The sequence below is a fragment of the Leguminivora glycinivorella genome, chromosome 1, assembly GCF_023078275.1.
Source record: "Leguminivora glycinivorella isolate SPB_JAAS2020 chromosome 1, LegGlyc_1.1, whole genome shotgun sequence".
Classification (NCBI taxonomy): domain Eukaryota; kingdom Metazoa; phylum Arthropoda; class Insecta; order Lepidoptera; family Tortricidae; genus Leguminivora; species Leguminivora glycinivorella.
Genome location: NC_062971.1, coordinates 26666257 through 26679174, shown reverse-complemented (window position 1 = coordinate 26679174; position 12918 = coordinate 26666257). Strand labels below are relative to the sequence as shown.

Sequence of the window (12918 nt, the reverse complement as noted above, 5' to 3'; positions counted from 1 at the left end):
AAATACTGAACTTCATATAGACTGATGTAATTCGCTTTATTATAAATTGTTAAATAATGATTCATTTTGAGACTAAATTTTAAGCTTTCCTCACGTTATCTTTCAAAGGGTTGTAAAACACATTTTTTTTTTTTTTTTTTTATACCACGTCGGTGGCAAACAGGTATACGGCCCGCCTGATGGAAAGCGGTCACCGCAACCTATGGACGCCCGCAACTCAAGGGGTGTCACGTGCGCGTTGCCGACCCATTAGAAACTTGTACACTCCTTTTTTGAAGGACCCCATACTGTAGTTCATCGGGAATACCTCGACAGGGAGCTCATTCCACAGCCGGAGCGTTCGTGGGAGGAAATTCCTCTGAAACCGTACGGTGCGCGACCATTTAGGTTGTAAGGTGTGTGGATGAGCGCCCTGTCGATGGCGAGCGGTGCGATGATGAAAAGTGGCCGTTGGCATCATGTCAAACAGTTCTTCAGAACACAACCCATTGTACAGGCGATAGAACACACATAAGGAGGCGAAGTCCCTCCTTAGACTTAATGGTTCAATACCGCCCGTGAGTTTGGGATCGTCGACAATTCGTACAGCGCGTCTCTGGATCGAGTCAAAGGGTTCAAGCTGGTATCCAGGTGCTCCTGCCCAAAGGTGACAGCAGTACTCCATGTGGGGTCTAACTTGCGACTTGTACAAGAGCAGTCTTTGCCCCGGAGTAAAGTATCCCCTCGCTCTATTGAGCACACCGAGCTTTTTGGATGCCAACGTAGCTTTCCCTTCCAAGTGACACCGGAATTGGACGTTACTCGAAATGTCGACTCCGAGGATCCCAATACTTCCTGACAAGGCAAGGGCTGTGCCTTGGAACTGTGGAACCACAGTAAATGGGGTTTTCTTAGCGGTGAACGCACACACCTGTGTCTTAGTGGGATTGAAACAGACTAGGTTGTCCCGACCCCACACCGAGACTCGGACAGAATCCTCTCGATGTCCGACACAAGCTTTTCACGACTTTCCAGCACCATTGAACGAGGGATATTAGCACGGCCCGTGTAAAATGTATCCCCAGTACTGTCATCCGCATAGCAATGAATGTCGCCGATAGACAACATGTCATTGATATGCAGCAAGAACAGCGTTGGGGATAGCACAGAACCTTGCGGGACGCCAGCGTTTATGTCCATGCTATCGGAGCAGCTACCGTCTACTACGGCTCGTATGCGTCTGCCGGACAAAAAGCTGGCAATCCATTTGCATAATCCCTCGGGCAGTCCATAAGATGGTAACTTCGACAAAAGGCCCCTATGCCAGACCCGATCAAATGCCTTCGCTATATCTAGGCTAACTGCCAATGCCTCACCTTGACTCTCAATGACCGAAGCCCAGCGGTGAGTTAGGTACACTAGAAGATCACCAGTAGAGCGACCGTGGCGAAAGCCATACTGACGGTCGCTTATTAGATCGTGTTCTTCTAGGTATCCAAGGAGCTTCGAGTTAATTACACGCTCCATGACCTTAGAGAGAAGGGAGGTAATAGCGATAGGCCTATAGTTTGACGGATCCGATCTATCGCCCTTTTTTGGGACAGGGTGCACAAGGGCCGTTTTCCACGAAGATGGAACTTCCCGTTTGCTAATAGAAAGCGTGAAGAGATGCGTTAGCACGGGACACAACTCTGGAGCACAGCGTTTGAGCACAACTGCAGGTATGCCGTCTGGCCCGCTCGACTTGTGAACGTTTAAGGACAGTAGCTCCCGCCGAACATCCTTCTGGGAGATACGGATTTCCGGCATGGAGTGTGCGCACCGCGGGATGGTAGGCGGCACGGTGCTACCGTCATCACTCACAGTCGAGTTCGAGGCAAAAAGAGTACCTAGAAGATCGGCTTTCTCTTTTGCACTATGGACCAGATTACCGTCAGCATTTCGCAGTGGTGGTAAAGACGACCGACAAAAGTTCCCCTCGGCAGCTTTGGCAAGAGACCAGAAAGCGCGACTCCCGGATGGGTAGCCTGCGAGTTTCTCACCAAATCTGCCGACAAAATCGAACTTTGCTCTGGCAATAGCTTTTTTACTAGACCTCGAGGCAGCATTCAGCTTACGTTTCACATCAGTAACGTTCGGATCCTTAACAGCTACGGCCTTGGTCCAAGCCCTGTAAGCGGCTTGCTTACGTGTTGTAGCTTCCTTACAGGGCCGGTTAAACCAAGGTCGCTTCTTTGCTCCTGCAGCGACTAACGAGTTGGGAATGAAACAATCCATTCCCAGCTGTATTGTCTCAGCGACATTTGTCGCACAGGAGTCTGGATCATCTGATGCGAAACAAAGCTGCCTCCATGGGTACGAAGCGTAAAACTCTCGCAATCCGTCCCAATCTGCTGACCCGTACTGCCAAACGCGACGTAGGCTTGTTGGCCGCGGTGGATCAGGCCGCGCGCAAGGCGCTTTAGTCCGGACGAGGCAGTGATCGGACGAGCCAAGAGGTGCATTCACTGAGACGGAATATCCGTCCGGACGCGTGGTCAGCAGGAGGTCCAGTAAAGAGCTCGTATGGTCCTCGATGTCTGGTATTCTCGTGGGAGAACGTACCAGTTGTGAGAGCCCATAGGCCAGAGAAAATTCATGAGCAGACCTTCCCGCAAAGTCGGTGGACCGAGAACCAAGCCACTCAATGTGGTGGGCGTTAAAGTCCCCCAAAATCACAAGCTCTGCGGATGGGTACTGCTCAAGAACTCTGTCGGACGTCAATTGTAGGTGCTCGAAGAGTCGGTTTGTCTCCGTGTTGCCGCTATGAGACCTGTATAGGCATGCGTAGACACGGGTGTGGCCGCCGTAGTCCACACGCACCCACAGAACTGACAGGTCCCTGTCTTCAAAGGCTTGGAGACGGCGACAGCATATATCCCGCCGGGCGTACACACACACACCGGCGCGTCTCATGAACTTATGTTCAAGTGTATAGCCGGGGTACATTAAATTGCTAAAGTGCATAAAACCATATATGCGTAAGTGAAAACATCAATACCACCCAGTACGATTAACATCAGTTAACGATTCGGGTTTAATATCTATCTTGCTCGCACTTATGCGATCCCGATAAGAGCCGAAGCCGAAGAGTAAAAGCCGAATCTTTAACTGATTTTAATCGCACTGTAAGGTAGGTATTACTCATTACAAGGACTCCGTAAAATAGTTCACCGTAACCGATAAGTTTATAATAGTTATAAGTAATTTATGTACAGATTGGATTGGAGATATTGAGCCAAAGAAATAAATTATGGAATAATAAAAAAAATGGGTTTCACTAAGACAAGTGTAATAAAAATAATTTTCCTTAAAATACTTATTTATTAAAATCTAAGAGGAAAATTATAAAATTCATGGGTTTCACTTTATACATTTATAATTTCCAAATCGATAAGCAGTATTAATTAAGCAATATCACTTAAGATGACTAACAGATGGTGTATAATTGTGGATTATGTGTATAAATTAAGGTAACCTGCAGTCAAAACACAACTTATAATATAAAGGATTTTTCAGTGTGTTTGTAGTATACCTTTTAACTCGATATCACAATAGATATAGGCGATATACCTACGATGGGGTATTATCGGAAAATATTTTGAAACGGCGAAAGATAATTATTTATAAAGCTAGCTGCGTTTTCACTTAGTGTTCTGAACACTCCTGAGCGAGCATTCGTTCGTTCGTGCGCAAATGAAAACACTTGACTTCCATACCTTTATCGGTGCACTGTTCATATCAGGACACTAAGTGAAAACGCAGCTTAACGACAGCGTTTCGTGTGGATTCGCCTAGTCACAAATACATTTTCATTTATCAGACGACTCAATTGGCTAAATTGGGTACATTTTTTTTATGCAGAAACGTCCGCGACCGATATACCACACATTTTTTTTTTTTTTTTTTTTATACTACGTCGGTGGCAAACAAGCATACGGTCCGCCTGATGGAAAGCGGTCACCGTAACCTATGAACGCATGCAACGCAAACAGTGTCACATGCGCGTTGCCACCCCATTAGAAACTTGTACATTCCCTTTTGCTGTGTTAAGTACACAGCAAAAAGGAGTGTACAAGTTCCAAGGAGGGTTCGGGTTGCCGACGACTCTAAAGGACAATATACGGACACATTTCTAAACCAAAGGAAAAACGGAAAAAATACGTCACTAAGGCGTTTAAGAATTGAGGGAAGGTATGGATAAATTCGCACACATCCAGCAGGCCTCCGTGCGCTCAGTTGATGGAAGTGCTGGCTCCGGCAAAGCATAGGTGCAGGTTCGTGTCCTGCCGGAGGTGTGAATTTTTCAGTTTTTCCTTTGGTTTGGAAATAAATTGGTTAGAATTTTAAAAATGAATACATATAAAGGAAAACCTACAGAGAGTGTTACTGTCAGCTCTTGTTTCCGGCCATGAGCAGAGAGAGCAGGGCGGCCTTTTCTTTCTCCTTCTTGCGCACGACGTCAAGCGCGCGGTTCTTCCACGTGCTCTTGCGCAGCTTGATGGGCCGGCTGCCTACGTAACGGCCTGCAACATGAGGTTTAAGTAGATTAGTTACAAAATTAAAATTTTGAAAAAACCCCCGACCGCGACATAGTGGACCGATTTTCATGAAACATGGCTAAGAACACTCCCGACTAACTCAGCTTTCAAACAAAAAAAACTAAATCGAAATCGGTTCATCCGGACGGGAGCTTAGATGCCACAGACAGACACGTCAAACTTATAAAACCCCGTCGTTTTTGCGTCGGGGGTTAAAAACCTTCGCAACCAAGAACCCGTCTGGTAGGCACTCGTGAACTTTGCTCACAATCCGCTGGGTGGGTTTCACTATACAAGGTAGTGGTTATATGTAGATAACGACCGACACAGGTACAGTAAAGTGAACGGCGATAAAGAATGCAAATCGGTCTTTGGAAAGAGAAAATTAACGTCACAGAAGCGAGAGACAACGCTCTACGAAGACGAAAAACCGATGTGCAATCATTATCGCCGGGTACTGTACCTATCTGACGTAGTGCGCCATTTTTTGTCTGGTACTGAATGTGTTTAAATACCTTAAAACTAGCTAACATATTTCATTATTGGCATCAGTCCGCGTTGGCTCTGGTGAAAATAGTAGCGACTTAGCGAGCCACCAAGTACTGGGAAATACAAGCGAAACTCAAGGGGCCTAATGTTGAGTTTCGACAGCATGACTTCATGTATCTCGTTCAATACTACCTTCTTCGGGCCATTTAAAGTCTACTAATTCAAACTGAATACGAGTGGTCAGATTCCCGATATCAATTTAATCTAGAACTCGTGTTACAAAAATAGCATTTCCATTTTCTTTCGATTTTTGAGTGACGAAATCATCACCATCGTCCTCCTAGAGTTATTCCGGTATTTGCCACGGCTCATGGGAGCCTGGGGTCCGCTTTGACAACTAATCCCAAGATTTGGCGAAGTCACTATAGTTTTTACGAAAGCGACTGCCATCTGACCTTCCAACCCGAAGGGTAACTAGACCTTATTGGAATTAGTCCTTTTGAGTGACAAAATCGTGTGCTCGAAATTAAAAAATCGGCCCCTTTATATGTTAAGGTCGCTTGTATTTCCCAGTAGTCGGTGAAAATATCTTTATACTATTTACTAGCATACACACCCACTAGGGCGTAGTCACGCGCACGGAAGTAAAAAGAAAAATTACCATCCATTTCCTTCATGGCCTTGATGAAGTCTCCGGGGTCCTTGAAGCTGACAAACCCGAAGCCCTTGCTCTTGTTGGTGCGCTTGTCTCGGATCACCTTCGCTCTTTGGAACGAGCTGTACTTGCTGAATGTTCGTGTCTGGAACAACAACGGGTATGTTACATAGCGTTGCTTTCAGTGCGGATTTGACGAAAACCTATGTAATAGAGTCAAGGCTCGGAACCGGTTTATTTTTTACCGGTTAAAACCGGGTTATTTCGATTTTACTCCGAACTATGTAAAGAACGCGACCGTTATGAGAACTTTATTTTAACCGAAATAAACCGGTTTATTCGACGAGCAGCGAGACGCACCGGCGTCGCGTAAATACCTACGTTCACGCAGCGACTTTTTTGTTTGGTTAGAACAGTATTACCTATCATGCTGCGGAATAAACCGATTTATTTTGTTCTAAACCGGTTAATCGAACGAAACCTTTATGAAAGCGTTCCCCTAAAAACCGGTTTAAAAATAGCTGTTTTTCGAGCGAAAACGAAATTTAAAGGTTTTGCCGCAAGTACATGATAACGGTTTGAAAATTTAACAGGTATCCGAGCCCTGAACAGAGTCCTTTACGAGTAAGAGTGGTAATTTCACGAAAGCTGGCACAAATAGAATGATCATTCGTCTATTATGCACGTACGTTTACCGGCTTGGCGAATCTCGTTAAACATCCATAAACACAAGCGTTATACAGGAGTGTTTGGACTGAGTTTTCCAGTTCCATAATTGCGGTCTAGTTGATGTCGGTTTAAACACAGATCAAAGGCAGCCTAGATCTGCCTGTAAATTCAAGCGTTAAATTTCGAACTTGTAGAAGATTGCCATGTCTCGGCAAGCGTAATATAGCATAACGGCCAATATACGACAGACGGACAACTTGTATGGGAACTGGGCATTTTCGCGAAAAAAAATTCAAAAAATTTAGTTACATTTTCCTCTTCACGAGCTATGATCCACTTTTTCAAACACTTTCAAACAAAGCGGTTACAAAGTGGAAAATATGCAAAATAATAGAACATTTTGGGACAATTTTTTTGCCTCTTGTTATTTTTAATTTAATTTTTCCACTTTGCTACCATTTTTCAAATACTTTGTACAGCGGTTACAAAGTGGAAAATATGCAAAATAATAGAAATTGTTGGGATAATTTTTTTGTCTCTATTTTTTGTCCTAGATCGAAAGGGCTCGTAATTCTGAGAAGGAAAAACATATTACAATTACTCACCTTAGAAAAAATATTTTATGTGATTATTCTCGCGAAAATGCTGAACTACATCTCCGTCAATTCCCTGGTAACAGCTGAGTAGTAGTTGTCTGTATCGGCCTTAAGAAGCTTGGGGTAGGCAAAGTTCTACTAGAATAATTAAGGATCTTGATGTTAGATGTCACTAACCAGCAGCTCGTCGGTGACGTCGTTGCCGAGGTCTCCGCAGAACATGCGGAAGTCATCGTCGGGCCAGTCCAGCAGCGTTACGTCTTCCCACACTTGCCCGCCCGCCGTGCGAACCACCTGCAAATGTTATCTCGTATAGCCACATGTTACTGTTGCCAATAAGTTGTTGGTTGTTTTTTTCTTTCAACAACCAGGTAGTGTTGATTGAAGTGAGATTATGTCGCCGCTAGATAGACTATCCGCCCTTATTTAATTAAGAAAATTAGAAAAAGACGTGTAGTCTATGTTGCAGCGAGATACTCCAATTACGTGTCTTGCTGAGGGCATTTTCAATATTCCTATATATTATTGATATGGCAAAAGCAATGGAGAACTGAAAGCAGAACTATGTTGAACAGCTGACCGAGGGCCGCCATCTTGTCGAGCAAATTTTCTCGAGCGAGGCAGCCGTTTTCCTCGCAAAGCACTGCCTAGCGAGGCATGCGGTCAGTGTGGACCCGGCTAATGAAGATGAATTTTTGTTAAGAATTTATGTTTTTAGCGACTTAGCAGAGGGATTGCCTGGCGAGGCGTGGGGTCAGTGCGGACTCGGCTAATGAATGAAGGTATAATTTCTGATACACTATGCCTTGCAAGACCTGATAACAAAACACAGGTGACATATGAAATAGATATACAATACCTTCCGATGTTTCTTCTCTTTCTTGGCTTTAGGGAGTTGTGTCTCGGTCACGGTGGCCGGCGCCGCCAGCACGGGCGCGGGCGGCGGCGCCGGCGGCGGCGTGGGCAGGCGCGGCGGCGACGGCATGCGCGCCGGCGGCGGAGAACGTTTCTGGAAACATCACACACACTGAAACATACCTATTATACTATAGCTAATGAATGTGACATTAGATAATTTTTAAGAAAAAAAAACCGTCGCCTTTCGGGTTCTGGTGAAAGCTACTTGCGAATGTTGGATTATGTAGAAATGTGTAAGTATTTTTAAAAACTGCTTTTAATGCTTTAATTATTAGATGGCAACACAAATGAATATACGTATAACCTTAAGGTTTGAGGAGTTTCCTCAATTCCTCATGAATCCGATTATATTATAAGAAATCGAAGCTTGACAAACTTTGACTTCAAAACTTATGCTTAACAAACATAACTAAATAAATGTCACTGTTCTGAACTTAAATGCATGCTTTTCTTACAAAAATACCAAAGTCACTATGAGTGTGACGTTCAGGTTTAAGGAGTTTGGTTCTGGCCATCATCAGCAGTTCCACTGCACCAAATGTCACTGTTCTGGATGAAAGTGCATGCTGTTCTTATAAAAATACCAAAGTCACTATAAGCGTGCCGTTCAGATTTGAGGAGTTCGGTTCTGACCATCATCAGAAATTCCACTGCACCAAATGTCACTGTTCTGGACGAAAGTGCATGCTGTTCTTATAAAAATGGCAAAGTCACTATAAGCGTGCCGTTCAGATTTGAGGAGTTCGGTTCTGACCATCATCAGAAATTCCACTGCACCAAATGTCACTGTTCTGGACGAAAGTGCATGCTGTACTTATAAAAATGGCAAAGTCACTATAAGCGTGCCGTTCAGATTTGAGGAGTTTGGTTCTGGCCATCATCAGCAGTTCCACTGCACCAAATGTCACTGTTCTGGACGAAAGTGCATGCTGTTCTTATAAAAATACCAAAGTCACTATAAGCGTGCCGTTCAGATTTGAGGAGTTCGGTTCTGACCATCATCAGAAATTCCACTGCACCAAATGTCACTGTTCTGGACGAAAGTGCATGCTGTTCGTATAAAAATACCAAAGTCACTATAAGCGTGCCGTTCAGATTTGAAGAGTTCCGTTCTGGCCATCATCAGCAGTTCCACTGCACCAAATGTCACTGTTCCGTACCTAAATGCATGCTGTTCCTTTAAAAACACAAAAATCACCATATGTATGCCTTTCAGATTTGAGGAGTTCCCTCGATTTCTCCAGGATTCCATCATCAGAACTGGGTTCTGAGAAAAATGGGACCAATCTGTATGCATATACATTCAATCAAAAAAAAAATTTCAAAATCGGTCCAGTAACGACGGAGATATCGAGGAACAAACATAAAAAAAAAAAAAAAAAAAACATACAGACGACTTGATAACCGTCCTTCTTGAGATATGAGGCGACGGTTAAAAAGCCGCGAAGATCAAATTTCGTTTGCCCCTACACATTTTAAAGTCGCCTGTTAGTTAATCAATCATTTTGTAAGTCAATCAATCGTGCCGCTGATTTTTTACATGTCCTTATAGACAACTTATGGGCGAGAATCATTTACCATCAGTCGATTATTGTGCTATTTCCAAAACAATCTGATTAAATTTGTGAAATCATATTCCTGCTATCTGATGGGATATTGTCTAGACATAGCCAAAATGAGTTAAAACTAAAAATAACCTATTTAAGTGAAACCCGATTCATGATGTTCACAAATCACAACTGGTAAATGTGCATCTAATGAAGGCATATCATTTTGTCCCTACTTATGAAATCTTGAATTGTATGCTGGTCTTGCAAGCTGATTCATGAAAGCTGGTAACGAATGGAATGAACAAAACTTTGATCATAAGAGTGACAACTGTATTGGCATACAGTCATAACAGTCAAGAGCCACCATTTTATTTGTTAATCTGTCACACCCATAGATCTTTTCAATCACTCATTTGTTCCATTCATGCCAGCTCTTGTGAATTGACCTGTAACACTCTTAATACGTTCACGGACGGCTAGTGACGTCATCCGTCATAGGCCAAAAGAAACAAATGACTACGCGTATGCTATAGCATACATGTCCACGAATGTGTTAACTTTTCAAACACATAAATGCCAGGAAAAAATTAAGTAAATTAAACATAACATAACATACATACAATCACGCCTGTATCCCATGAAGAGGTAGGCAGAGCACATGAAACTACTCAAGTTTCAATGCCACTCTTGGCAAATAAGGGGTTGACAGAAAACAAAACTGTGACATTGCAGTGACAGGTTGCCAGCCTCTCGCCTACGCCACAATTTACCCCATATCCCACAGTCGCCTTCTACGACACCCACGGTAAATACGGAAGTAAATTAAAACAATCAAATAATAAGACAGTGTTCATTCATACCCTCTTCTTGCTCTCATGTTTCTCCTTATCCTTGTCTTCATCTTTGGTCTGCTTGTAGAGCTTGGGCGCCGCGGACAGCACGACGGGCTGCGGCTTGGGTGGCGGCGGCGGCGCCAGCTGCGGGCCCGGCATGCCGGGCCGGAGGAAGTGCATCGGGAACTCGGGCATGCCGCCGGGCCGTAAACGTTGGACCTGCCGAGTTAGTGCTATTGTTGAAATGTCAATACAAAATATGAGAATCTTTTTATCTGCTGTTCATTTCCATCTTAAGTTTGAAGGCTGAACTGGAAATAATCTAGCTGTAAATGAAATAAGTTGATGTTAGGTATGAACTAGAGGGTCATTTTCCAATAACTGGCCAGCGTCCAATAGCAGAACTGTCCATACTAAAAAGTACACATTTCATTTTTAATATAGTTACTGGAAGGGGGACAGTCACTGGCAATTTGCACTATCATTTCTAACATCCTCTTGTTCATCATTTTATTCAGTACATGTTGGATCTTGGATTCAAACAAGTCAACAAACACATATTTTATCTTTTATGTTTCTATATCAATACCTCTTTGCTTTTTACCAATAATTACCAATATCTACTTCAAAATTAAGAGTCATTCTAATGACAGCATCATGACCCTGCACAGCGACTACATCAAGCAATAAGTATTTAGGGTGATAATGTGGTAACTTACAGAGGCTGGTATCATCATGTTAGGCATAGTCGGCGGCGGCGGCGGCGGCGGCACGGCAGGGAACATCATGCGAGGCATCATGTTCATGTTGGCCGGCATGTTGGGCATGCCACCGGGCATGGCAGGCATGTTTGGCTCAAACGACAACATTGTCGGCGGGGGCGGCGGTGGTGGGATGGCCCGTTCTAGTCGCTGTTGCACCGCGCCGTATGTGCCTGCGCTGATCACCCCCCGGAAGGCATGCTCGCCGGAGATTTCTGCTTCGAACCTGACCAACATTTGTGAAAAATTGGAGATGCACCAAATATTCGGTTACTATTCGGTATCCGGCCTATTCGGCCCTTATTTTAATTTTCGGCCGGATACCGCCGTTTGAAGATACCTAACGAACCTAACCCATACCTATATAAAAGTGGTCATTTTGTGTCCTAGACCGTTTGCAAGACACGCGTTTGTTTAACCACTCCAATTTTATTAAAGTGCTAGTGCCATTTACTAATCTTAGAACCACAGAGAACCTCCTATAGAGTGGCAGTCTTGTCATATTTGGTTCGCGATACGAGTCACCAGTGTTTGGGGTGCGAGGAGCGGGCGGGGAATGTGTTAAGCGCGCTGTGATTGGCCGTTTCAAGGACGGCGGGCAGTCGCGCCAGATGAAAAGGGACAGAAGTATGACTGTCCCTCTACTGACGCGTAAGTGGCCAATGTAAGTTGACCTATGCCGGCTCTGAATAAATTATAAATATGACTTATTTGTGGAATGTAATGCCGTCTGTTTTTAAATTTGAGCTTCTTGTTACCTTTCCACACCATTTCACACTACAGGTGGACATCTTTAAGGCATCAAAATACCCTTTTCCAATTTTTTTGTGCGAAAAACACGCGCTGCTTTCGGGTCTGTTACTTGGTCGATACTGATCGGGCACGGCGAGCGCCCGCGCTTATATCAGTGCAAATACTAGGAAGGCTGGCCACAGCGAGTCGTCTTGTAATAGATGTCTATAGGGGTTGGTCTGTGCTTAGAACCCTAATATCTCAGTAAATATTAATGGAAGAGAAAAAGTTTATATAACAAAACATCCTTATTTAAACGAGTTCTATATGATTTATCAATATTAACATAGGTTATATTGGTAAAAGTCTCTGGCGCCTTAGTAATACTATGGGGAAATTCGCAACTTCGCACCGCTCTAACTCCTAAATAAGTAGGTTTTTCAAACAACTTCATTCTATAAAAGATGCTTATTTTAATGCAATCTTTCATGTTCTTAAGTTACAAACACTCAAAAATAATAAAAGAAAATTTTTGTTCAAAATTTTTTGTCCTAAAATCGGGCCCCTTTTGCTATACCCCAACCCACGTTTAATAATATTCTATACGATGATTCAGTTTTCGCAAATATCAAAAACTTACCTAGACATTTCATCTTGCATCTGCTGGAATTTGTTGGAGTCGTCCATGGTGCCTCTCCAACCTTAACCTTAAAGCAGTCCAAAAGAATTACGTACTAACGAGAAAATACGTTTACGACATCAAAAAATAGTGCGCTCGATACGTACACTTTGGGACATGGTCAAGATTTTTGATGAAAATACAACAGAGAAATATATTTTAGATAATCCGGTATAAAGAAACGAATTGTACGTGCATTTGACAATTGACATTGACAGGATAAAAGTATTGAATAGACAAAACGAAATATTTAGTTTAAAGGGGTCGAGACACTTGCGATGCTTGCGATTTATATGCATGTGCATATATTTTTCTCGCTTTCGCTCATATCTGCTTCCTTGTCGAATGTACGCTCATATCTGCTTCCTTGTCGAATGTACGGCGAACCTGACTTACACGCTCGTACACGCCTCAAATCAGCCCAGTTTAGTTCCATTAAGAATATGCCATAGAGACGTTTTATACTCTATGAAAATT

General features: G+C 43.4%; 1 protein-coding gene across 1 annotated transcript; it reads right to left on the bottom strand.

The window, feature by feature from the left end:
• Window positions 1-4151: 4151 nt before the first annotated feature.
• Window positions 4152-12634, bottom strand: LOC125228003 (RNA-binding protein 42-like). Its single transcript, XM_048132442.1, has 8 exons — window positions 12549-12634; window positions 12403-12469; window positions 10989-11256; window positions 10297-10488; window positions 7828-7977; window positions 7146-7262; window positions 5710-5848; window positions 4152-4544 (listed from the first exon to the last, which is right to left on the bottom strand). Exons 2-8 carry the CDS (start codon window positions 12447-12449, stop codon window positions 4411-4413), a joined length of 1047 nt encoding a protein of 348 aa, XP_047988399.1. The 5' UTR covers window positions 12450-12469; window positions 12549-12634; the 3' UTR covers window positions 4152-4410.
• Window positions 12635-12918: the final 284 nt, after the last annotated feature.